At 45.2% G+C, this 24,202-nt stretch overlaps 3 protein-coding genes across 10 annotated transcripts in view; 1 reads left to right on the forward strand and 2 right to left on the reverse strand.

Moving 5' to 3' along the window:
• Positions 1–2,219: 2,219 nt before the first annotated feature.
• Positions 2,220–4,258, reverse strand: Rpl15 (ribosomal protein L15). Its single transcript, XM_052190439.1, has 4 exons — positions 4,170–4,258; positions 3,516–3,697; positions 3,145–3,281; positions 2,220–2,576 (listed from the first exon to the last, which is right to left on the reverse strand). The coding sequence occupies exons 2-4, from the start codon at positions 3,685–3,687 to the stop codon at positions 2,271–2,273; spliced, it is 615 nt and encodes a 204-aa protein (XP_052046399.1). The 5' UTR covers positions 3,688–3,697; positions 4,170–4,258; the 3' UTR covers positions 2,220–2,270.
• A 58-nt stretch (positions 4,259–4,316) lies between these two features.
• Positions 4,317–14,467, forward strand: Nkiras1 (NFKB inhibitor interacting Ras like 1). Of its 6 annotated transcripts, none has more exons than XM_052190445.1 (5): positions 4,339–4,536; positions 8,773–8,822; positions 8,924–9,033; positions 10,325–10,566; positions 11,564–12,026. In XM_052190445.1, exons 3-5 carry the CDS (start codon positions 8,940–8,942, stop codon positions 11,804–11,806), a joined length of 579 nt encoding a protein of 192 aa, XP_052046405.1. In that variant the 5' UTR covers positions 4,339–4,536; positions 8,773–8,822; positions 8,924–8,939; the 3' UTR covers positions 11,807–12,026. The 6 variants fall into 6 exon arrangements, 4 of the variants coding, with proteins under 4 accessions (XP_052046404.1, XP_052046405.1, XP_052046403.1 ...); XR_007979190.1 differs by lacking the exon at positions 8,773–8,822 and adding an exon at positions 13,782–14,467 and having other exon boundaries at positions 4,340–4,536; positions 11,564–11,874; XR_007979191.1 differs by lacking the exon at positions 8,773–8,822 and adding an exon at positions 13,786–14,467 and having other exon boundaries at positions 4,340–4,536; positions 11,564–11,874.
• Ube2e1 (ubiquitin conjugating enzyme E2 E1) overlaps positions 14,084–24,202 on the reverse strand; it is a 51,974-nt gene continuing 41,855 nt past the window's right edge. For all 3 annotated transcript variants that reach the window (XM_052190440.1, XM_052190441.1, XM_052190442.1), the window contains exons 4-6: positions 16,924–17,056; positions 16,070–16,217; positions 14,084–14,849 (exon numbers count right to left, since the gene is read on the reverse strand). In XM_052190440.1, coding sequence (XP_052046400.1) covers positions 14,752–14,849; positions 16,070–16,217; positions 16,924–17,056 — 379 coding nt within the window. In that variant the 3' untranslated portion in view covers positions 14,084–14,751. The remainder of the gene's footprint in view (positions 14,850–16,069; positions 16,218–16,923; positions 17,057–24,202) is intronic.

Here is a 24,202-nt window from a genome sequence, read left to right on the forward strand (position 1 = left end):
TAGTAGTAGTATTAGTAGCAGTGGGCAGTATTTGCCAGGTACACACAAGGTACTAGATTCCATCCCTAGGATCATGAAAACCTGGTAAGGTAGCAGATGTGGTGGTAAACACTTGCATTTCTATTTGCACAAGGTGGAATGCCAGTTTAAGGTCTGTTGCTGTCTCAAAATCTAAATAAAACTCATTACACCTATTGCCTTCAGGACAATTAACCTGAAAAGCATATTCCCGAGAGTAAAGGTTTGTACCCAGGAAAGGGACCTTTTTTTTGGAGACAGGATATCTGTGTAGCCCTGGAACTCATTCTGTAGATCAGACTGGCCTAGAGCTCAGATTCATTGGCCTCTGCTGAGATTAAAATTGTATGCCACACACCACCTGAAGGCAGACTTAATGCAATGCCTACAACCCACAGCCTTTTTTAAGACAGACACTGTACTGCTGATTCTCCTGACTACCTCCCAAGTGTGAAGGTAAAAAGTATGTATACTATCCTGAGCTATATTGTGTGGTTTTGAGTACACCACTTAATTATATTCTTTATTGATAAAATGGGGAACAGCATACATATCTATTCTAAGTTGAGATCATGTATCATGAAAGCTAGGTATGCTTGTAACCTCAGCACTGAAGGCCAACCTGAGTTGTGTTGATGGATGCCTGTTATGATCCCTGAATCTACAAGGGAAGGCAGGTTAAAGGCAGGCTCAGCTGTGTGAAACTGATCATTTGCTATGGACTCTTAACTTCCAGCACAAAAGGGCCAGGATCAATTTAACAGGACTCCCCTAACTGCTGTGTAGACTGATCTCTAAGGTAGCAAGGACAATGGCACGCTTCTGTGACCACTGACTGACTGGCTTTAGCAGGAAATCTTAGCAGTGCTAAGGAGTGAATGGAGTCACAGTGCCCAGCCCAGGCAGTTTCCTAATTAGGATACTTGTTCTCCCATGTTTGCCATTAAGCTATCTTTTTCAAGTTCATTTGCTTTAACATAAAAGATAACATAAGGTCCACTTGTTTAACAGACATTTATTACTTCCGTTGAACAACCTCTATACAGTTCCTTGTTTTGTTGAATATAAAAGACTTAGGTCTCAGGACTCAAGTCTAGTATTTTCTGGAAATCAAATCCTTTTAAAATCTCCACAGGAAAAAATTTAATAAAAGCAATTAGATTGTGATACCAAGCCAGCTGTTCAGAGATAATACTATTCTTTTTTTTTTCTTGGAGACAGGGTTTCTCTGTGTAGCTCTGGCTGTCTGTCCTGGAACTCACTCTGTAGACCAGGCTGGGCCTCAGTATCCGCCTCAGCCTCGGAAATCCGCCTGCCTCTGCTTCCCAAGTGCTGGGATTAAAGGCGTGCACCACCACCACCCGGCTAATACTATTCCACACTCAAAAAAATCACTGTGGGAAACAACCTCAAGGCCCAGCACAAATAGAAATAAAACATGGTAGTATGTGTGCCCTTTGTGAAATGTGATGAAAGTCAAAGCAGTTACCAGCAGCTACTTAGGGGTAGATTTGTTAACAATGAAAACACAGTACCAAAATTTATTTTTCTTACCCAAGAAAGACTGACTAGAAGCTCACCCACTTTTGGTTTTTCTCTATTGTAGGCAGTCCTGGAACTCAAGATCCCCTGCCTCCGCACACACCAGCTGCTAGAAAAGCTTAATCACAACTTATATTTGCTTGGTTGATAATAACTTACAACCATAGTTACTAGCTTATAAATCCTAATGGAAATAATCTGCCCTAAGTAAGCCCTACTCCAATGTTCAATCTTCATCAGCTTCAAACCCATACTCTAGATCCAACAGAACATGAAACCTCTCCCAACTTACCTGGTCTTCTGAAAATAGAATTAGATTCAATTTTCAAAATGTGGGTTATAATTGATTTCACCTTTCTATGCATATTCACAAAACAGGTTTGAAACCTCCACCTACACATTTCTAAGCAAAATCCAACTCGCTTCTATCACATGCACCAAACACATCTGGGCTAGTTTCAGGACTCCTTTACAGGTAGGACACCACTTGGCACAAACACTATACACTCAATCCCCTAAGCAGACAAAGCACAGCACATCAGAAACAAGATACATCATCACCTGCAGTTTCCAATTATTGCACTTTAACTTCTTTCTATACGTTCACAAAGCACTCATGACAATCTGTAATTTTAACAAATAACACCTCTAAGCAGAAATGACTGTCCTAAATTGTTTATTGGATATGAATTATACAAATATCACATGTATCAGCGGTAACGGTGGAGCTGGAGAGTATTGCGCCTTCTCCAGGCTGCACGGCGAGAACCACCAATAGTGTGGTGGAACTTGTGGCCTTTTCCGAGGCCACGGCTCTTTCGGCCAGCAGATGTCAGCCCACGCATCTCTCTGTGCTTGTGGACTGGTTTGGTGATCCACTGGGTGTCAGGATTTCTTCTGATAGCTTTATGGAATGGATCAATGAGGATAACCTCAAAAAATTTATATGTGGAATCTTCACCAACCCAGTAGGAATTTAGGACTCTCAAAGCCCCACAATGGCGTCCAGCTCTCTCCTAAAACAGGGGGAAAGACCAGTCAGTTTCCTGTACTACATATAGCAGTAAATAGACAAAAATCCTTCCAACTCTGGGTCATAAAAATGAGACTGAAGCAGGCCAGGTCCCCACACACCCTAAGAATTAAAGAGCAGCTTAAATGGCAGACACGTAGACAGAAACATCATTTCTTATTCTCCCTAACACCAGGCAGGAGCTGTCCCAGTCCCCTTCAGTAAGAGATTAAGCTCTTAATCCTATACATAATTCAACGGAAAAAAAAGTAACAGACACACACTATTAGCAAAGTAAACAAAACAGGAGAATGGCTCAAAATTTTACTGCCTCTCAAAGAGCACAGGTTCTGTACAACTAGTTCTGAAGTCCAGAAACCAAAACACCTATGTAAGCACCAGAACAGTAACAAAGAGTGAATATTGATTGTGATTGCTCTTTGCCAAGATTAAGTAGAAAATTCCTCCATCCCCACCTTATGCCGAGTGAAACTCCACTGTGTTCCTCCATTTCTTCTTAGCCCACCATCCCAAATGGGTTGTCAAGACAACTGATACTCCCTACCACTTACCTCAGCAACAGACTGAAGGCTTCGGGCAAATTTCAGCTGGTTGACACCATGGTGGACAGGCTTGCCGTAAGTTGCACCCTTAGGAACAGGGCGTTTGCGACCACCACGGCGTACACGAATTCTGTAAATGACATAGCCTACACAAAACAAAATATCCGACCACCAACGTTAGACTGTTAAGACTTTCCAATGCTTCCTTTTAATTACAAAGGTAGATGAACTATGTAGACTAAAGTATATCTGTAACCTTTATATCACATTTAGAACAACTAAATTAACCAGCATTTTTTTTGGCGGGGAGGAATTCCAAACTGATGCCCGCCGGCTTTTCTAAAAGTATTATAGATCACCCACATCGAGACCTCACGCACCTTGCTTAGCCTTGTACCCCAGTCTTCGTGCTTTATCGGGCCGGGTGGGGCGGGGAGCCCTGTGCAGCGCGGAGAGCTGGCGGTATTGCCAGCAGCGGACCCTCAGAAGAAAGCGCATCACGTCGGACTGCTTCTTCCTCCATAGCTCCTGGATGTACTTGTATGCACCCATCTTGGCTCACCTTTGAGAGGAAGAAGCAAATCGAAAAGAGCGCTCGCTGTCAATAGCACCGACTACAGCCCGTCCATCCGCCTGGCGCCCCACCGTCCGCCGGGAATGAGAAGGGCTCTGCACAGGCGGGACTGACTACCCCAGGCTCGGGGAGGCCAGGACCGCAACAGGGCTGTAACCGCCACCGTGAGCAAGGCCGGGAGAGCTTCGTCCCACCACCCGGGCGGCGTGATGAGAGGCAGGCCGCGGCCAGGCTTCCACCCCAAGCCTCCTTCAGTCCCGGGCCCAGCTCGGATCCTGCCGCCATCGCGTCTCTCAAGCCTCCCGAATGGCGGCGTATCCGCGCCCTCTCTACCCTGTATCCTAACGAGGCGCTCCTGCGAGGCAGAAGCACCGAGACCGCAGCGTATCCCGGGTCGGATGGCCGAAGACTAGCGCGATTCCCGACGGATAGAAACGCAAATACCGCACAGCCGCCCTACCTGATGGCTGCCGCCAGAGGAAAGGAAGAAGCCTTTCTCCCACAATCCCTTTTGTGGCTCCTCCCCCAACCTTCGGGCCCCTCCTTCCGGTGGGGAAGGGTGGCCGCACGGTGCCTCTTGGGGCTTGTAGTCCGGACTACAGCCTGGTGGGCGGAGTTAGGCTGGCAAAGCCCGCCGCTTCCGGTTGCTCTCCCCCTAGCTCTCTGCTGGGCTCCTGAGCTGGTGAAGCTGCAGGAGGTGAGAGGCGGTGAGTTCGTGCGTGTCACGGGCAAGGGGCCCGAGGAAGCAGGCCGGGGACGGGTTCCAGAGGGGCGTCTTCGGACCGCGGTGCCCTGCGTGCCACTGTCTCACTGCCCTGCAGTGTCAGGTTGGTGTCGCCGCCGGCGCCTCGCTTCGTGATCCCGGGGCACAGTGGCCGCTAGGCGGCCGTGGCGTGGGCGTAGGCGAAGCGGCCGCACTCGTGGACCTCGCGCGTTTCCTTGAGGCCCGCGGGGAACTTGGGACTTGCGCGAACCAGGCTAGCGGGTGGACTGTGGCGCCCTTCCCCCTCTGGCTTTTCCTGTAGTGGATGGGAGCCCCGAGGTGCTAATGTCAGCCTGGGGGGACTTTATTTTATAGATGCTTTTAGGATAGCAAATTCTTCATTTGCCAAGACCTGTTCCAGGAAGAAATGCCCAGATTGCTGGCATTCTGCCCTGCGTTCTTTATTGAGAAATAATGGTTTATTGGAGTTTTTGCAGCTCCAGAATTTTCTTTACTGTCGTGCGGTTTTAATAAACTCTACGCTTGTTTGTGGCCAAGGTTGGGAATTATGATTACCTTTTTCATCAATCGGTGACTCTGCTCATCTTTTAGAATAAATGATAGCTTTAGCATTTTAAGAGTCCTCACCTGCCCTATTTAAAAATCCATGGATATATCGCTTAATAAGTGCGGAGCTCAGTCTCAGCTGTTGGCAATGCAGCGCAAACAACCCACACTTTGAGGGAGTGGAGGGGTATTGAGTGGTACAATGACAGTTGTCCCAGGAGGAGTGAGGGGTCATTAACTGACTCTACTCTTTTAAGCACATCTAGTGGAGCTTGCAAGTTAGGATGGAGTGCAGGATATGATTTTTCTTTTAGAACAGTCTTCAATAAATTTTAAGGTTTATTTTTAGTTTGTGTGTTTATTTATGTGTGTATACTTGGATGTATGTTTGTGCACCACCTTTGTACCTGGGGCCCACTGAGGTAGGTGGAAGTGATTGGAAGCGTCCATGTAGGTGCTGGGAACTGAACCCTGGGGGCTTTGCAAGGGCTGCCAGTGTTCTAACTGCTGAGCCTCTCTTCAGCCCCCTGGATGAGGTTTTCTGAGAAAATAATGCTGAAGAATAAATTACAAGTCTGTGGGTGCAGTTCAGTGGTAGTGTGTCTAAAGGTTTCATTGATGTGAAGAGACACCATGACCAGGGCAACTTTTATAAAGGAAAACATTTAATTTGGGGCTGGCTTACAGTTTCAGAGGTTTAGTCCATTGTCATAGCAGGAACCATGGTAGCGTGCAGGCAGACATGGTGCTGGAGAAGGAGCTGAGCGCTCTACATCTTGATCTGCAGGCAGCAGAGAGAGATGCGCCTCACTGGGCATAGCTTGAGCACAGTAGATCTCAAAATGATCTCTCCCACCCCACAGTGAGACCCTTCCTCCATCAGGGCCGTACCTCCTAATAGCATCACTTCCTTTAGGTAAAGGATTGAAACACATGAGTCTGTGGGGGCCATACTTATTCAAAGCACCACAATGTCCTTAGCAGTTAGGAATCAGAAACTAAACCTCAAGGTTTTAAGTTGGGGGTAGGGATGGCTTCGTGGAAGGGTTAAATGACAAGACAGAAGAATACCAGGACTGAAGGGACTCTGACCAGCTTGAGTGTGTTGAGTGTGGCAATGGCCGAAGGATTTGCCTTTCTCTCCCATTCCCTCTGCCTTTCTAAAAACCATTAGATTCCATTTCTAAAGCTAGCCACCAAGGTCTGTTCCCTTATTTGGCCACTTCCTTCTTCTGAGGCTCTCAAGACTATCAAGGTCCAGCTATCAAAGTATTGAAGTCAAAAGCCCTTTTTAGCTCACATCATTAACTTGTCCAATTAAAATTAAACACCTCATCATAATACTGGATTACCCCTTGTACCTTTATAAACCACCATTTGCCTGTGAGGTATGTCCAACTCCTTAAATCCAGAGGCAGTCCTTTGACCCTTCAGGACAGATACCCCTCCTCCCTCTCCCTTGTTCCCTACCCCTTCTCCCTCATCCTCTATCTCCTGCCTTTGCCTATTTCCTGCCCTCTGTCCCTCTGGGGAAAAGAAATCTTTGTGTGAGAACTTGGTCTTGGGGGTCCAACAGACAAATATAGCAAGCAGTGTTCTGGAATCAAATCTAAGGAGAAAAGAAACTACTGAATGATTCTGAGAATGAAAGTTAGAAAAATGGAATAGAGAGATTAATGAGGTTATGTTTCCTTAGCAGCAATTACTTTTTTTTTTTTTTTTTTTTGTTGTTGTTTTTGAGACAGGGTTTCTCTGTGTAGCTCTGGCTGTCCTGGAACTCACTCTGTAGACCAGGCTAGCCTTGAACTTAGAAATCTGCCTACCTCCTGCCTCCCAAGTGCTGGGATTAAAGGCGTGTGCCACCACCACCTTGCTAGTACTCTTAACTGCTGAGCCATCTCTCCAGCCCTAGCAATTACATTTTAAAATTTAATTTTCAGAGATAAAATTTCCTCTTTCATTTTGCTATGTAGCTTTAACTGTCCTGGCAACTTGAATGTAGACTAGGCTAGCCTCAAACCTGCAGAGACCCTCTGAGCTCCCTCAGGTGAGGAGGTTAATGGCTCAAATAAAACACCATTTTACAGTTTGTAGATCAGAAGCATCACTAGGTTAAAAGGCCCTCTGCATCCCTGGCTTCTTCATGTTTCAGTCAGTCAGTCCCTCTCCTCTAAAACCTGCCTCATAAATACACTTGTGCTTAGGTCCCCAGCCCAGCCTTGAGCTCTGTAGATCAAGGTTAATTCACTTATCAACTTGACTATATCTGGAATGAGCTACAGGATGAATGTCCAGAAATGAGGACATAGCTGTGATCCAGATCTTGAGGCTGGAAGACACAGGCTTTTGATCCAGATCTTGACCTGGTATGACATATGATCAGGATCGTGAGACCTAGTGGCCATGAAAAGCTTAGGCCCAGGCAAGGTGGTATATACCTTTAATTCCAGGAGACAGAGGCAAGCAGATCTCTGAGTTCAGGTCCAGCCTGGGACAGAGCAAGTTCCAAATAAAGAGTTTAGGTCCAGGTGTAGTGGCGCGCACCTTTAGCCTGGGCCACACCTTCTTCCGAGGCCTGCATAAGGACGCTGGAAGAAGGCAGACTCACTCCTCCACCCTCTTGCACTTACCTACCAGCACACCTGTTGGAGTCTACTTCACGATTCCAGATTCCACCGTAAGCAAAGGACCAGGTGAAACACCCACCCTCGTGGGACTGAGCAACTACTAGATTCTTGGACTTTGAATTCACAGCTGTCCATAGTTGGGTTAGTTGGACTGCAAGACTGTAAATCATTCCTATAATTTCCCTTAATCCATAGAGACATTCTGTAAGTTCTGACTCAAGAAAACACTAATATACACACAAAAGTTCTTTTAAAGTAAGTTCTCAAAATAAGTTTCCAGGGTTAATTTGGGAGCATCTTTGGAAGACCCTTTTTGTGGGGAACTGGAGAGATGGCTTATTGGTTTAGAGCACTGGCTACTCTTCCAGGGTCCTCTGGTTTCAGTACCCACATGACAGTTCATGACTCTTTTAACCCTGGGGCCTAGGGGGTATTGGGGGCACTGGTGTAGGTGCTGGGAATTGAACTTAGGACCTGCAAGAGGAGCTTTTTCTGTTTTTGCCTCCCAAGTGCTGGAATTAAAGGCTGTGCTACCGTGCCTGTTTCCGTTTGACTATGTGTGCATGCATGCATGTGGGTGCATGGGCCCACACACAAGCATTAGTGTTTTGCCTGTATCTCTGCGTAAGTGTGTTGGAAACCCTGGAACAGACAGTTGTGACCTACCATGTGGGTGCTGGTAATTGAACCTGGGTCCTCTGAAAGAGCAGCTGGTGTTCTTAACCCCTGAGCCATCTCTCCAGCTCCACCATTTGACACTCTCCCACACATAGGGTTTCTCTGTGTATCAGCCCTAGCTGTCTTTTGTAAACCAGGCTGGCCTCAAATTTTCAGAGATCTTGCCTTTGCCCTTTGAGTGCTGGTATTAAACACATTTTAACATTTTTGTTGTCTTTAGGAACCATTTTTCTTTTTACCTTAGCTGTTGATATCTTGTCTTCTGGAAAAACAAAAGCCTTAAGAAAAATGTTACTTTACTCATGGTAATCCTCCTGCCTCAGCACTTTTCTAGCATGCTGTATTATAGGAAGGAGCAAGCCATGCCTAGAGATGAACATCCAAGCCAGTCTCGAATCCACTGTGCACGGAGCTGAGGCAGATCCTCCTCTGCCTTCTGAGTACTGGGGTTATACGTCCACTTGGGCGTTTTTTACAATCTATTGCAGATGATCTCTGTGGCAATATATAAGGAACCTCTAACAGTGATCTAAGTGTGGTAAGATGACCTTACTCTGTACTGGAGTTCCCCCTGTATTACTGGTTCAACATAACCTCTAAGGGAAAGGACTTACTTCAAAGCCCCCATTCTCTCCACAGTGCGTCCTTGGAGAAGATGGGCAAGGGTTGCAAGGTTGTCGTGTGTGGGTTGCTGTCTGTTGGGAAAACTGCAATTTTGGAGCAACTCCTTTATGGGAACCACACTGTTGGTAAGATTCTTAGTTTCTTTCTGGATTCTGAAGCTGGTGGAAGGGGCTTGTGGCTCATGCTGACTGGTATAAAAGAGTAAGCAGAAGGAATTGGGGTTCTGTGGCATTCAGCAGTGTTTGCTAAATGTTCTATGCATGCCAGAAACAAACCCATAGACATAAGTCATATGAAAATGGGGTCCTGTGTACCTGCATCGAATGGGGCTCTGGGAATCATAGGGTCTCTGAGGTAGCAGCATCAGGTGACAATAGTCTTCAGCATAGCATGCTGCTGCTGTTGGTCAGGCTTAAACATGAAGAAATGGCTGTTTGCTTCAGTATGACCTAATTTGTAAATTGGGATTATCTCATTTGTTTATTCCTTCCATGAGTACGCTGTTCCATCTTCTCTGTATCACATTGCATGTGATGGTGCTTTGCCGAGCTCAGAGGTGAAGAAGATGGTGTTTTGCCTTTCATGAGGTCATGATTTTGGAAAAGAAGATACACAGGTTAAAAATGAACTGAAGTTTATGTAAGAGATTAGTAAATACCGATGTACAGAGCTTTTCTTTCTGGCAGATACACACTTTATCTTTTATAAGCCATTTTGGTGACCTTTCTTTCTTTCTGTAGACCAAACTGACCTGGAACTCAGAGATCGCCTGCCTCTGCCTCCCGAGTGCTGGAAATGAAGGCATTTGCCACCTCCACCGCTGACACCGCCTGACTAAGAAATACTTTTTTAAAATTAAAGAAAATTATTGTATGCTTGGGTGGGGAAAGGGCATGAATAAAGATTAAAGGGTAGGGCCTGGAGAAATGGCTCAGTGGTTAAGAGCACTGACTACTCTTCCAGGTCTTGAGTTCAATTTCCAGCAACCACATGGTGGCTCACAGCCATCTGTAATGGGATCTGATGCTCTCTTGTGGTGTGTCTGAAGACAGCTACAGTGAGTTCAGACTTAAAACAAGATATGGGATGGAGAGATGGCTCAGTGGTTAAATCACTGACTGCTCTTCTGCAGGTCCTGAGTTCAAATTCTAGCAACCACAAGGTGGCTCACAACCATCCATAACGAGATCTGATGTCCTCTTCTGGAGTGATTGAAGACAGCTACAGTGTACTCACACATAATAAATACATCTTAAAAAGAAAAGAAAAAAAGATACTTTGGGATGAATAACTACTTTTCATTTTGAAGAAATTAGTAGGCATGTGGCCATTATGTGTGGTGCAGGGAACCAAGGAAGCCAGCCTTGGAGGCATGGGAGATAGGGAATAACCGACCCTGGTTCCTTTTTAATGCAGGGATGGAAGACTGTGAAACGCTAGAAGACGTGTACATGGCCTCTGTGGAGACAGACCGTGGGGTGAAGGAGCAGCTGCACTTGTACGACACCCGAGGCCTGCAGGAAGGCGTGGAGCTGCCAAAACATTATTTCTCCTTTGCTGATGGCTTTGTTCTTGTGTACAGTGTGAATAACCTGGAGTCCTTTCAAAGAGTGGAGCTTCTGAAGAAAGAGATTGATAAGTTCAAAGACAAAAAGGAGGTACGTGGCTGTTTAGCTACCGGGTGTGAAGTCTGATGCCGTCAGAGTGCTAATGTGCATTCTATATAGTTTACACATTTAAAGCTGTTCAGTGATACAGGCGGTATCTGCGAACAGTGTGCATGACTGGCCAGGCCCATGAAGCAAGGCGCTTGCTCTCTGTCTCTTGCTGGGTTTTACTCTGAACAAGGAATGCTTTCCTAGCTCACATACTGTATAGCTCAGTCATGTGGGAATCCACATACACACACCCCTCTACCTACCTACAAGCATAGTGAGTCAGCACCAGCCTCTCCCTGTTTGCCGCTTTTCCTGCTGTTTGGAATTCACTAAGCTCAGTCAGCAACCTGGGAGCCATACAGCACCCCTGTTAATAGTCTGCTAGATTCTTACATTTTATTTGTTTGCTTTGATTTTGGAGACAGAATTTTTCTGGCTGTCCTGGAACTTGTTTTGTAGACCAGGCTGGCCTCAAACTCACAGAGATCTGCCTGCCTCTGCCTCCCAAGTTCTAGGATTAAAGGCGTGCACCACCATGCCTGGCTGATTGGCCATCTTTTAAAAAAAATGTTAAAGACGTATTTTAAATTATGTATACGTGGGGAGGTGGGAGGAATTATATGCTCATGAGTGCAGGTGCCTGTGGAGGCCAGGAGACCAGAAGAGCCCTGTTGTCATGTTTGTCACTTCTGAGGGTCCCCATGCACACCTCCCATCCCAGCGATCTCGGCCAGCCGAGTCCTAGGGCTCCACACTTACTAGGTAAGCTCTCTACTTCCCCAACTTGTCTTTGGATAAGGTTTAACTAAGTTGCCCAGGCTGGCCTTGAACTTGCAATCTTCCTGCTTCAAACTCCAGAGCAGCTGTGAGTTAGTTTACTGTTTTCTTTTCCTCAGTATCATTTACTTAAAAGTAGTTTGCTAAATGGAAGAGCATGACTTACCCTGTTTTTGTGTAAACTGTTATTGATGATTACCATTGTCTTTTTGTTGTCCAGGTGGCAATCGTTGTGTTAGGAAACAAACTGGACCTTTCTGAGCAGAGGCAAGTGGATGCTGATGTGGCACAACAGTGGGCAAGAAGTGAGAAAGTGAGGCTGTGGGAGGTGACAGTGACAGACCGGAGGACACTGATTGAGCCCTTCACCTTACTGGCCAGCAAGCTTTCCCAGCCCCAGAGCAAATCCAGCTTCCCTTTGCCGGGGAGGAAGAACAAAGGCAACTCCAATTCGGAAACCTGAGCCCAGCCTCAGGTCTGCAGCCGAGGCTGAGTTAGCGCCACTGCTGGCCTGCATGGAACCCCTATGCGGTAATTTAGTGCACTTTATAATTAAGTTACTGGGCTAGTTTACTGCTGCTGGACATTATTTTGTCTTTATTTGAAACCTGTTCTTAAAATCAAGTTTATTTATTCTGTACTTATCAATAACAGCAAAATAAAAGTTTAGAGAGTGTGCAGTATGCCCTGGGAACTCTTCCAGCCGTCAGGAACTCTAGACTCATTGTCATTTTATGCAAATGTCTTAGTGTGTCTGTAAGTCATTACTGTGTGTGTGGAGTGGCTTTCTCCTTCATCCTCTCATGAATTTCAGGGGTGGAACCTTACCCACTGAGTCATCTTAACAAGCCCAGACTCTGTTTTACAAAAGTTGATTGATTACTCAGGGCTAAGATCTAAGATCGATGCTCTTGGGAAGAGCCGGGTCAAATTTCTAGCATGGCTCACAACCACCCAAACAGATTCTATGGGCTTCAGTGTCCTTTCTTGGCCTCTTCAGATGCTGCATGCACTTAGTGCTCATATATACATGCAGGGAAATCACCCATACACAGAGAATAATACCTAATTTTTTTTAAAGTTAATTTTCTAGGATTATAAAGCTTGGCAATTGCTTTGTCTACCTAAATTGTCCCAATAACAACAATTTGGATCTCTGAGTTAAATTCTCGTTTCACAGAAGCTTTGATGAACAGAACAAAAGTGGTGGTTTTGCTTTGCTCTATTAAGATCTTAGGGTTAGGACGAGGAGCTTTTATATTCAAAACCCTGTTTTTTTTCTATAAGCTAGGCCTGTGTGGATGATAAAAAGAAATTCTAGAGGGTCTTTTGAAAATGGCCTCTGAAATGGCTAGGCTGAAGAACGGGGAAACATCCTTTTTCTTCTTCTTTTTTTTTTGTTGTTGTTTTTTTTCCGAGACAGGTTTCTCTGTGTAGCTCTGGTTGTTCTGGAACTCACTTTGTAGACCAGGCTGACCTCGAACTTAGAAATCCACCTGCCTCTGCCTCCCAGTGCTGGGAGGCATTAAAGACTTGCACTACCACTGCCCGGCCCTTTTTCTTCTAATAACCTTGTCATATACAATAAAATGTCAGAAATAGTGTTACCATTAGTTTTACATATTAAACTGAATTTACAATTTATTTTATGGACAACCTTACCAAGATCTAAGCAGTATTGGTTATTGTATTAAAAAAGATTGCCAGCCTTATACGAAGAACTAGGAAATAAGCTGGTTGGTATTTTCTTTTTCTTTGTTTTTCAAGACAGGGTTTCTCTGTGTAGCCCTGGCTGTCCTGGAACTCACTCTGTAGACCAGGCTGGCCTCGAACTCAGAAATCTGCCTGCCTCTGCCTCCCAAGTGCTGGGATTACAGGTGTGTGCCACCACTGCCCGGCTAGCTGGTTGGTATTTTCAGCTGTAAATCATCTTTAACCATTTAACTGAAAAGCAAACTATGAAACAGGGTATAATAAGGAATGCACTAAGACAAGTGAGGAATGGAATCTTTGATGCAATACCTTTGTGGCTGGCGCAGCTCAGTGAGTTCAAGCCAAGGACGACTATACCGTAAACCAGCATGTCCTGGGTCAATCCCCCCCCCCCCCCTTTTAGACAGGGTCTCATGTAGCCCAGGCTGGTCTCAGACCCAGTGTGTGGCTGAGTATGACCTTGAACACTAATCCTCTGGCATCCCCCACCCCTGGGATGAAGGTGTGTGCTACTGTGCTCAGCGTTTACCTGCATGAGTCGGAGCAAGGGACAGCAGCACCCCACTCCCGAGTCGTGGAACCTGCTCTGCCCGGGGAGCACTAGCTTACCAGGGTGGCACGCGTCTCTCACGAGTGCCATGTGCAGATCAGAAAATGCTTTGAGAAACAGACATTGGAGTCCATCTTCGAAGCTTAGCTGGCTTACACTGTTTATTGTTTTTAAGATAGCTCCAGGAGACTTGAGAGATGGCTCAGAGGTTAAGAGTACTGACTGCTCTTCCAGAGGTCCTGAGTTCAATTCCCAGCAACCACATGGTGGCTCACAAACATCTGTAAAAGGATCCAATGCCCTCTTCTGGTGTCTGAAGACAGCTACAGTGTACTCATATACATAAGATAAATAAGTCATAAAAGACGAAATGTGCTGTGTAATTACCAGTCCTGGCATACGTAAGTAATGAGTATTCCTTAACCTGCTTTGAGAAGCAAAGACTGCAGAGAGAAAATGAACACAGCAGGTCAGTAGTTGTTCTTAATATTGTTTATTAGTACAGTAACAAATGCAGACATAAGAAGTCTAAATCAACCAATCGACTGAACAGTTCCTATTCCACACTTACAGTTAACAGCTTAAGGTATTTCACTACAGGTTTCCACAAATCCTGATTCAACCCTTGAAGTAATTTGCATATAAAATAAAATACATTAACTACAGGTTTCCTACTTGGTGTCTGTAGCCTGGTATCCATTTTATATATATGAGGTAACAAACTCATCTTTGAAAACTGGTTAAATACCATTGTTTCCTTCTAAGAAGGAAAAACAAATTCCAATTTTTCTGAACAAGAAAATAGGACTTTACATAAATGGCCATGTATGTAACCTATACAAATGTAAGCTGATTTTGAAAGTACAGTAGACTACAATCAATGGAACACAAGTGTCTACACATGCTTCTTTCCTGTTGTACTAAAAGTCAGCTAATCTTGCAAAGTGACAGCTCTAAAAGTCGCTATTACCGGTTTGCCTACTGTAGCAAGATACCTTAAGTTACAACAAAATCCTGGGAAGTAAGACTGAATAATATCTGTTATAGAAATACCCTACTCTTTACCAGCTCCCACCCCCACCCTTTCAAAATCATAAGCAGCTCTCTCTGTGACAGACAAATCATGTAAGAACTGAAAACCCAGTTTATGTAGCGTATCTCTTGGTCCACTGCCTGGCCATTCTGTCGTGTTCTGCTCTGTTGGTCATATACTGAGTGGCAATACTCCCCACCAAAGGGTCAGCTGGAAGAAAAACATGTAGATTACTTTGGAGAAAGAAAATCAGACACTTTGGATATAAACACACAGCAGTTATCACCATGCCCATGTCTGAAACACTCATTGTCAGAAGATGTTTTCTTCTAATTTTTTTTTTTTTGGTTTTTTTTTGGATTTGGTTTTTTTCGAGAAAGGGTTTCCCTGTGTAGCCCTGGCTATCCTGGAACTCACTCTGTAGACCAGGCTGGCCTTGAACTCAGAGATCCGCCTGCCTCTGCCTCCCAGAGGGCTTGGATTACAGGTGTGCACCACCACCACCCAGATTCTTCTAATTTTTAAAAGCAGTTTTTAAAAAGGTTTATTTTCTGTGTCTGGGTACTCTGTCTACAGGTTATGGATGTAGGCCCCTAGTGGGTGCTGGAAGCTGAACCCTGGGAGCCCAACCCGGGTCCTCTGCAAGAACAATTACTCTTCAGCTGGGCTATTGTTACAGCCCCTCTTCTAATCTTCTGAGAAGGTGGGAAGAGTGGCTTGGCTTTCGTATTCCAGTTTAGTTCTCCCAACAAGTGCCACTCTTTGTTCTTCGTGTGTATGACCCAACTCAGGAGTCTGGGGTATTTAAGGCTCCTGGACCAACTTTGTTCAGCCAATTAGAGTTGTGGGTGTTGGGAAGTCTCTGTGGCTGGTACAACTGGCAACATCCAGTGTATAATGTATGCGTAGAAAAGGCCAAAAACAGCTGGGCGGTGTAATCCCAGCACTCGGGGAGGCAGAGGCAGGCGGATTTTCTGAGTTCAAGGTCAGCCTGATCTACAGAGTGAGTTCCAGGACAGCCAGGGTTATACAGAGAAACCCTGTCTCAAAAAAAAAAAAAAAATCCAAAAAAGAAAAGGCCAAAACCCAGACCTCCAACTAAATGTGTTTCTCTGAAAATGGAATGCCTAATTAAATTTGTATATTTAAGCAGAAAAATAATTTCTTTTTTAAAATAATTAGTCCCAATAAGATTACAATTCTGAAATCACCAAGTATTTGGCAGAAAGCAAACTCTGAAGTGAGCACTGGCTGTGGGCAAACCTGGCTGCAGAGCCGCACCCACTGTAGTAATGAGCCCAGAGTGGCTGCATTGTCTAACTAGTACACTAAACACTTGATTAAATGTCCTTTCATGGTCTTAGCTTATGTGGAAAACAAGTACTTTTTCATTTAGTAAGAAATACAGTGCTGATGGCCATTAACCTTACCAGGATTGCAGTCTGTAAGGAGCGAGCAGATGGAGAGGAGGACTTTTGAGATGGTCAGTGCCGGGCTCCAGTTGTCTTTCAGTATGTCCAAGCAAATAACTCCTTGGCTATTAATATTACAGTGATAAATTCTTGTACGAAATGTAACCTAAAAATAAGGCAGTTGTCAAGCACCATTCAAGTAGCAGGCATTATGACATTTCAGGTGACTGACAGGTCAGCGGGTAGACGCTGCTCAAGTGGGGCACACTCGATCCTCCATCTCATTTTACAGCAGCGCCCATTGCCAAAGGCAAAGTCCATTACTTCTTTACAGTTTTTCTTTTCTTGATCAGGCTAGCCTGGTACCATGGATCCCACACTAGCTGCAAACTTTTGATCCTCCTGCCTGCTTCTGTTTCCAGAAAGTAGGATAACATATGTGCTAATAGTAACATCTGGCTTAATTTTAATGTTTTAAATATGACTATGTCTAAGTTTGGATTGTTGGTTGTTTGCTGACCTCTTGTGTTAGCTGGAAGTAATACACTGCTTTGGAGTGTGCATCAAATCTAACAAGCTAGACCACAAATAGCACAGTTTTAAGCACTTACCCCTAGAAATGCCTATTGCCAGCTGAGGAGCCAGCCCAATCCACAATCATCACATTCTCTTAAAACTAGAAAACACTGCAGAGCAGGAAGCTGAGCTCTGTGATCCACACAGCAGATCTAGACTGTGCCGCAGCGCACACAGCTCTGACTAGCATGGAGTGACTGTGTAAGGAGGCCTCATGAGGGCAGCACACACAGCAGGAAGAGTCTAAACTTGATCTCTGAGAAGTTAAATGTCAGCAGACATAGGAGATTCCTTACCTTTGGAGGCTTGAAGGGATACTCTGGTGTAAAAGTAATATCAAGGAAGAATACTCCACCTTCATACACAGAGCCTGGAGGACCCAGAATGGTTGATCTCCACTCATAGATGTTGTCACCTTTGGGACCAGCACTGTGAAATAACACAGGAGCAGATAAAGACATGGTGACATTGTATCAGAGAAGGAAAAACCCTCCCCTTATCCTTCTGGTTGAATGCTGGGTTCTCTTCATAACAAATGTGGTCGTGAGCTGTGACAAGAACACACCAGAGCCTCCTAAACACACTAGCCAAGACAGGGTACTTTCCTCAGATGTGTGGAGACAGCAGCAATTAAAGGCTCAGGTCTTACAAGATAAGCTGCTTACTATTATGATTCAAAGAAACTCAGGACAAATCGCAGTACCTGTGGCTTCTCCAAGCACCTCTCCCGCAGCAGATAGGTGAGAAGTCAGAGCACGCCCTCTGTCAGACAGCTCCGCCCCTCCCCCATCTCCTCTTCACTGCACTGCTCAGCTGTTTGGACTATGGTTCTCCTGGTCCACACCACCCTCCCGACTTCTGGTTTCTCTCCTGGTCCGCTTGCCCCACCTCCCTCCTCTCTTCCTTCCCATCCCATCCCCAATGGCTCCAATTCAGTCTGCTAGCTAGGCTCAGTGTAGACTCTCCCCATGTCTCTGCCTGTTCTCCCCTTTATCTACAGTAAAACCTCCTCCTCTGCCATACCTAGGAGCGATCATGTCCTCATTTTCACTTAGTTTTCTCATAGCTAAATCATTTCTTGTAACCTTTTAAGTAACAAGAATCTTTGCTCTAACTAAAGTGCTTGGCACACGCACAATTGCTTTAGCTAATACATCGCTACACTCCTCCGCTTCTGGTCCCCTGTGACAGAGTAGCTCAGACTGTCTTCAGAGTCCCTCGGTTCCCACAGATGCAGGGCCATGGATAATTCCCAGGTGGTAACTACACTTCCTGCCTTATACAGTGAGAGGGGAATGTCAAGTATGCAATCTGTTTCCACCTCAGTGAGAAACTAAATCCTAACTTCTATTAGCCATCAACCAAACCCTAGTCTTGTTAACTATACTTGCTTGTACCCTCATTTGGCTACATCATCCTTCTATAACATTGCACTGGCTTCCAGAGTACTCTGTATTCAAGTACCTTAGCAATAGAGGTAAAAGCTCACCTCCAATTCTAAGACCTAGAGAGTAGTTCATAACGTGGGGTACAGGGAAAGACTAAAAACTGACTTATTCTATTTATGTAGTGTGTGTGTGTGTGTGTGTGTGAGAGAGAGAGAGAGAGAGAGCTGGAGTGACATGTGGGTGTGCCATGGACGCTGGAAACTGACCGGACCCTAGAGAGAGAGAGAGAGAGAGAGAGAGCTGGAGTGACATGTGGGTGTGCCATGGACGCTGGAAACTGACCGGACCCTAGAGAGAGAGAGAGAGAGAGAGCGAGAGAGCGAGAGAGAGCTGGAGTGACATGTGGGTGTGCCATGGACGCTGGAAACTGACCGGACCCTCTGGAAGAGAATCAGGTGTTCCTAACTGCTGAACTATCCTCTCCAGCCTCCAACAATATCTTAACCAGCTCTGTCCTAGGAATATACTATGACCCCTCTGGTATAGCTGTTACCTTTACTGCTTCATTTACTGAGAACAGAATGGGTTCTCAATTATCAAAAGTTAGCTTGATTGTGTCCCCTGCTTGACTTCTAGTCACTAGGAGGGAGGTTGGGCTCTTGGGAACAGTCAGGTCAAAAAAGTGGAAGTTGTTATGCATTAGCTCACTGTCCTAAATCAGACCTCATCACCAGAACATTCACTTCTTACCTGCCCGCAAGGATAGAGCAACAAGACAGCTATCTGGAAACTAAAAGGTGGTTCCTCATTACACTAAAACTGCTAGCACTTAGGTCTTGGAGGTCTCGTCCCAAAGTGACAGAGGAAAGCTAAGGCCTTAAAAGTTCAATCAATACCATTCCAAATGTCACCTAAAACTATCCACTGTCAAGCTGGCTGATGGTTAGAGTAAAGCACTTGCTATCAAGCCTGATGACCTGAGTTCAATCCCCAGGGCCCCGCCCCCCATGGTGAACAGAACCAGCTTTCCATACACATGTGGACCAGGCTGATCTTGAACTCGGAGATCCATCCCTCTACCTCCAGAGTGCTGAGATTAAAGTAATGAGCCACCACACTCAAAATTATAACTTAAAAACCAAGAACACCCAGTTATTTTAGGTATAATTCAGAAGACTTAGTTATCTTTTTAAGAAAAAGACTGGGGGGAGTAGGGAGGGCTGGAGAGATGGCCCAGAGGTTAAGAGCACTGGCTGCTCTTCCAGAGGTCCTGAGTTCAATTCCCAGCAACCAAATGGTGGCTCACAACCATCTGTAAAGAGATATCAGGTGTGTAGGCATACATGTAAGCAGAACATTGTATACACAGCAAATAGATCTTGAAAAAAAAAAGGAAGAAAGAAAAAGGAAAAACACTGAGGCCCTAGGATTGAGGAATGGACTGTGAAAACTGAGCTAGAAGCAGGCAAGTAGACATCACAGGAAGTGAGAGGAGAGAAAAGGGCCCCGATGTCCAAGTGAGCTAACAATGTTTCAAGACAGCCCAAGCAATTTCCGGCATTCATGATCTAACTGATAGTCTATAAAGACTCGGCACCCCTTGGGAGAAAAGGTGCGAAGACTATCAACTGGCCAGAGGCTAACCTCACACCTTCACCAGCGTTGAAATCAATTCTGGTTTGTTACACCTGGGAAGGAGGGCACTGCTAGTACCTGGCAGGTAGAGGTCAGGATGAACTAAGTAAGCACCCGGAAGTGCACCCGACAAAGCACAACACATAATTACTTCAGCTGCAGATCCCAGCAGTGCTGAGGCTGGGAAGCCCAGCTTTGGAGAGAATGGCTTAAGGTCCAGCTTAGAAAGGAAGGGGTTTTAGCTGGTTAAAGTAACAGCTCTCATTATTTTACTGCTCTGTGCCTGCTGTAGAAAAAGAAACACATATGGCTGTTACTGTTGGATTCATGCTTTCAGTGTGGTCCCTAAGTAAGTAACATCACCATCCCTTGGGGTTTTGTTAGAAATGCACACACTACACTACCCCAGAGCCCATCCACTCACTTCCTAACTAGATCCCTAAATGATTCCTGAATACACTCAGGTTTAAAGGTCAGCTATAGAGGACAGTAACTGGTAATACAAATTATCTGTTTCCTAGTGTTTGGCGTTAATTATCATTTTATTGTAGTTCTCCGCACCCTCACCTATAACTCTGCAGTGAGATCAATCCTGGCAGAACTTAGTTCTTTTAGATGGCACCATCCAGTCCACAATTGTCTATATTCCTTGACAAACATTATTCAAAAATCCCTTTCTTTTACTTTCCCTACCTGTCCTGGAACTCACTAGACCAGGATCACTTCAAACTCAAATAGTTCTCTACCTGGCTCTGCCTGCTGGGACTAAAGGCCTGCACCACCCCATCAGGCCCCAAAATTCATTTCTTGTCTTCTTTTGCTAGGCAGCTCAGAGACTGATTCAGCTCTGCTGGTAGCAGAGGGTAGATCCTTCCCTCCAACACTCTCCTCTCTCTAAGACCTACCCACGCAGCATACCTAGGACTTCTATGATGTGGTGGCCCATGTCTATAACCTCAGAATGTGAGAAGCTGAGGCGGAAAGCCAGACTGCAGTGAGTCTGACAGTCTGACATGTTTTAGTGAGCATCTGTGTAAAAGTCTATACAGGAGGAAACAAAGGCGCTAGGATACAGTGAGGTCATGGACTCTTGGGAAGAGCATGTGGACCAAAGACAAACCTAAGCAGGTTCTCGAAGACCTGCCCACACCACATGTCACTGGTGTTCAGGGAATCTAGGCATCTTTACTGGAACAAAGTGGGTCCAAGGAGTTGTATCTTCCTCACTAAAGAAGGAAACCGGCTTAAGTACCCGTCAAGAATGGCATCCCTACAAATTCCTAATTCTTATTACACCAATACTCTACTTTCCAACAGGAAGAAACTCTCAAATGGGTCCAAATCCTGGGGCTTGTTTCTTCATGGTAGCTATGCAAAAATTCTACATCAGAGGAATGTCTCAGCCTTCTGTAAGGAATCCAAACAAACAAGCCTTTTATGTGTATAGGTGGTATCCCTGGATATATGTCTGTGTACTATATGCATTCAGTGCCTGCAGAGATCAGAAGAGGGCATCAGATCTCTGAGAAGTGGAGTTAAAAGTAGTGGTGAGCTGTCATGTGGGTACTGGGAATTGAACCTAGGTCCTCTGGAAGAGCAGCCCTGGCCTAGCTCTCTGGCTCATCCAAGAAATTAAAAACATATTTTATGTATAATAGGTTGACCTTGGACTCCTTCCTGCCTCCACCTTCTTAGTGCACAAGGAATTTTTAATGTAACTTTACCGTAACATAAGGCTGACTCGTCACCTACAGATACTGTAGAATCTTGAGATTTTGCAATATATTTCAAGGTAGGAAGAAAACAAATCTATCTTGGCAGTTACACAGGCATAGCACCAGTTATCTGGCTACAAATCTGTCTCTGGAGTGTAATGAGTTCATCCCACACATACTACAAGCCTACCATACTAGTGTATAACGATACTCCATGCACCACTGTTTAGGATTAAACGGCAGTATTCGAATCAGGTAGAACAATGACGTCACTGTTTCTTCTCTCATCTGACTAGGTCTTCAGCTGCAGGTTACTACATATGCTCTGTAATGCACAGTAATGACAACTAACACACCCGGGAATTTACATTCAATCCTTTAATAAAGACATGATTTAATCATAGTGTGTGTGTGTGTGTGTGTGTGTGTGTGTGTTGCTTCTCTCCTTTCAACAAGTGGATTTCAGAACAGAGAGGGCTCAGGTTGTCAGGCTTGGCAACAGGAACCTTGACCGGGCGAGTCCTCTCCCTGGTCTCATCAGATTTTTAAGAAGAAAACTGAAATAAGCAATGCTTTTCTTTCTGGTCTGGCAGTGCAGTGCAGTCTGCAGTTAGAACCGTGAGACCATCACCTTGGAAAGACTAAGGGAACTGTTTCGGATAGACGCTCCACTACAGTACTGTGGACTAAGAGGCAGCTGGGCGAGCGTGGGTCTTGTTGAGGTTTCCTGTTTTGAGAGGGAGTTTCAGTGTTAGTTCAGGATTGTCTGGAAGCCTGGGTCCCCCTGACTCAGCCTCCTGATGTGAGGGTCGCAGGCATGTGGCCCCACGCCAGCTTTTGTCAGACATCAGCGTCCCTGTGTAGTGGGTGTCTTCCTCATCGTGTTCACCTTTTGTGTTGGGCTGCTACCTAGCACAGCCTGTGATCAGTCTCTCTCCGATTCCCAACACAGGGCTTGAAGGAATACGTGGGAGTGTGGGATTTGAACTTGGGCCCCTCTGCTTTTATAGCCAAGAGATCTCCCTAACTCATTCAAACTTTCTGACCACAAAAGCAATCGAGTCTTTAGGCAGTGTTGGACCCTAAAGGCAACACTCCCACAAGGAAAGCTTCAATTCTCACACATACACACTGTTCTTTTCCCCTCATGCTGCAACTGCTGCCAATCTCAGAGAGCAAGTGGGGGCTGAGTCAGGGCCCGGGAACTTTAGGACCTTATTACAATAATGTTTTGGTCACTTACTGTTGACATGAAACTGGTTTTTATTGTTTGGTAAGATTTTTATTAGTAGTAGTAATACTTTTAAGTGTTTTTGTAGCCCCCTGTTGCTCTAAGAAATGTCATTTATATGAAACTTTCTGCTTATGAGGGGATCTCAGAATCCCTGCACACTTTCCAGTTGAGCCTGGAACTTTCTTGCCTTCCCCTCCAACCTGCACAGTGTCCTCCTCGGAGGACATGAAGACCCTCCATCGAGGAAGCCTGAGGACATCTTTGGAGAGCAGACATGCTTTCAGAGAAAGCTGGCTTTTATGGCCAGGGAGAGAAAGGCCAAGAGGAGTTCCTCCCAGCCCCTCCAAGAAACCCATCAGGCTCAAGGTGTCTCGTGGATGCAAAGGTCCGTTTCCGTTCTCACTGGGGTCTCAAGGCCTTCCTGGAGGCTGCAGCTGTGCTGGGGAGGGCTGAGCAGACAAATCCCCAGCTGTGCTCTATCATGCTGGACATTAAGGCAACTTGCAGATGTGGAAAACAGCGCTGCTCCTCGAGGGTTTTTAATTTTGGAAAGTAGCTATCCTCATTTAGAATGCTGTGTATATTTTTAGTTTAAAATTAGATTTTTAATGTTTGTTTTAATTTAGAACAGGCCAAAACTCCATAAATATTAACAATACAATCACATTACTGGGTCTAAAGATATAATGGGGTGGCTCTAGCGACTGAACCCTAGGACTTGGTCACTCTACCATGATGCCACCACACAGCCTCAGCTTCTAAAAATGGTTTCTTTGGCTTGAGACATGATATTGCTGTACAGCTCAGGCTGGCCTTGGACTCCGGTATAGTTATGTGCCATCAAGTCTAGCTCTTGTCAGCCTGTAACCAAAACATTGGAGAACCCACTAAGTAAATCATTTTAAACATTAGTGAAATTAGCTAAAATAAGTAGACATCAAACATGCTGATGACAACTATAATTCCAGCGCTCAAAATATAGGCAGGCGGTGATGATCTATCTCAAATTTTGGCCAGTCTGAGCTATACAGTGAGTCTGATCTTAAAAACCAAAAATTCAGGATAAAGCTTAGAAACAGAGCATTTCCAATGTCCTGTGTTCAGACCCCGCATGGTGGCACACAGGTTTAATGTCAGCACCTAGGAGGCAGGCAATCAGGTCTCCATGAGTCTGAGCCCAGACTGTTCTATACAGCAAGTTCCAAGCCAGCTAGGAATACATAGTGAGACTTAAAGCGGGGGAGGGGGCAACAACAGATACTAGGACCTAGAAAAAATGCAATTGGGTAATATCACGGTTTGCGGTGTGGGAAAAGCTACTCTCATCTTAACCCATGACACAGACTGTACTCAGCCTAGGCAAAAGCCGTCACTGCCCTAGAGCTGTGTGCCCAGACTGCTCGTTCAAAGGGGCCCTCTTAACTGCATTCTTTGAAAATTCTCCACCTGCTTTTGAATACAGCTGGTGAAATTTATATATAAATCTATGAACTTTGACTTCCCAGCCAAATTGATTTTTGTTTCTTTCTCTAAAAAGAAAAATATAAGCTAGAGATGGCTCAGGCCTAAAGAGCACCTCCTCCTTGTACGAAGGACCCCGGCT

The sequence above is a fragment of the Apodemus sylvaticus genome, chromosome 8 (genome assembly GCF_947179515.1).
Source record: "Apodemus sylvaticus chromosome 8, mApoSyl1.1, whole genome shotgun sequence".
Lineage (NCBI taxonomy): Eukaryota > Metazoa > Chordata > Mammalia > Rodentia > Muridae > Apodemus > Apodemus sylvaticus.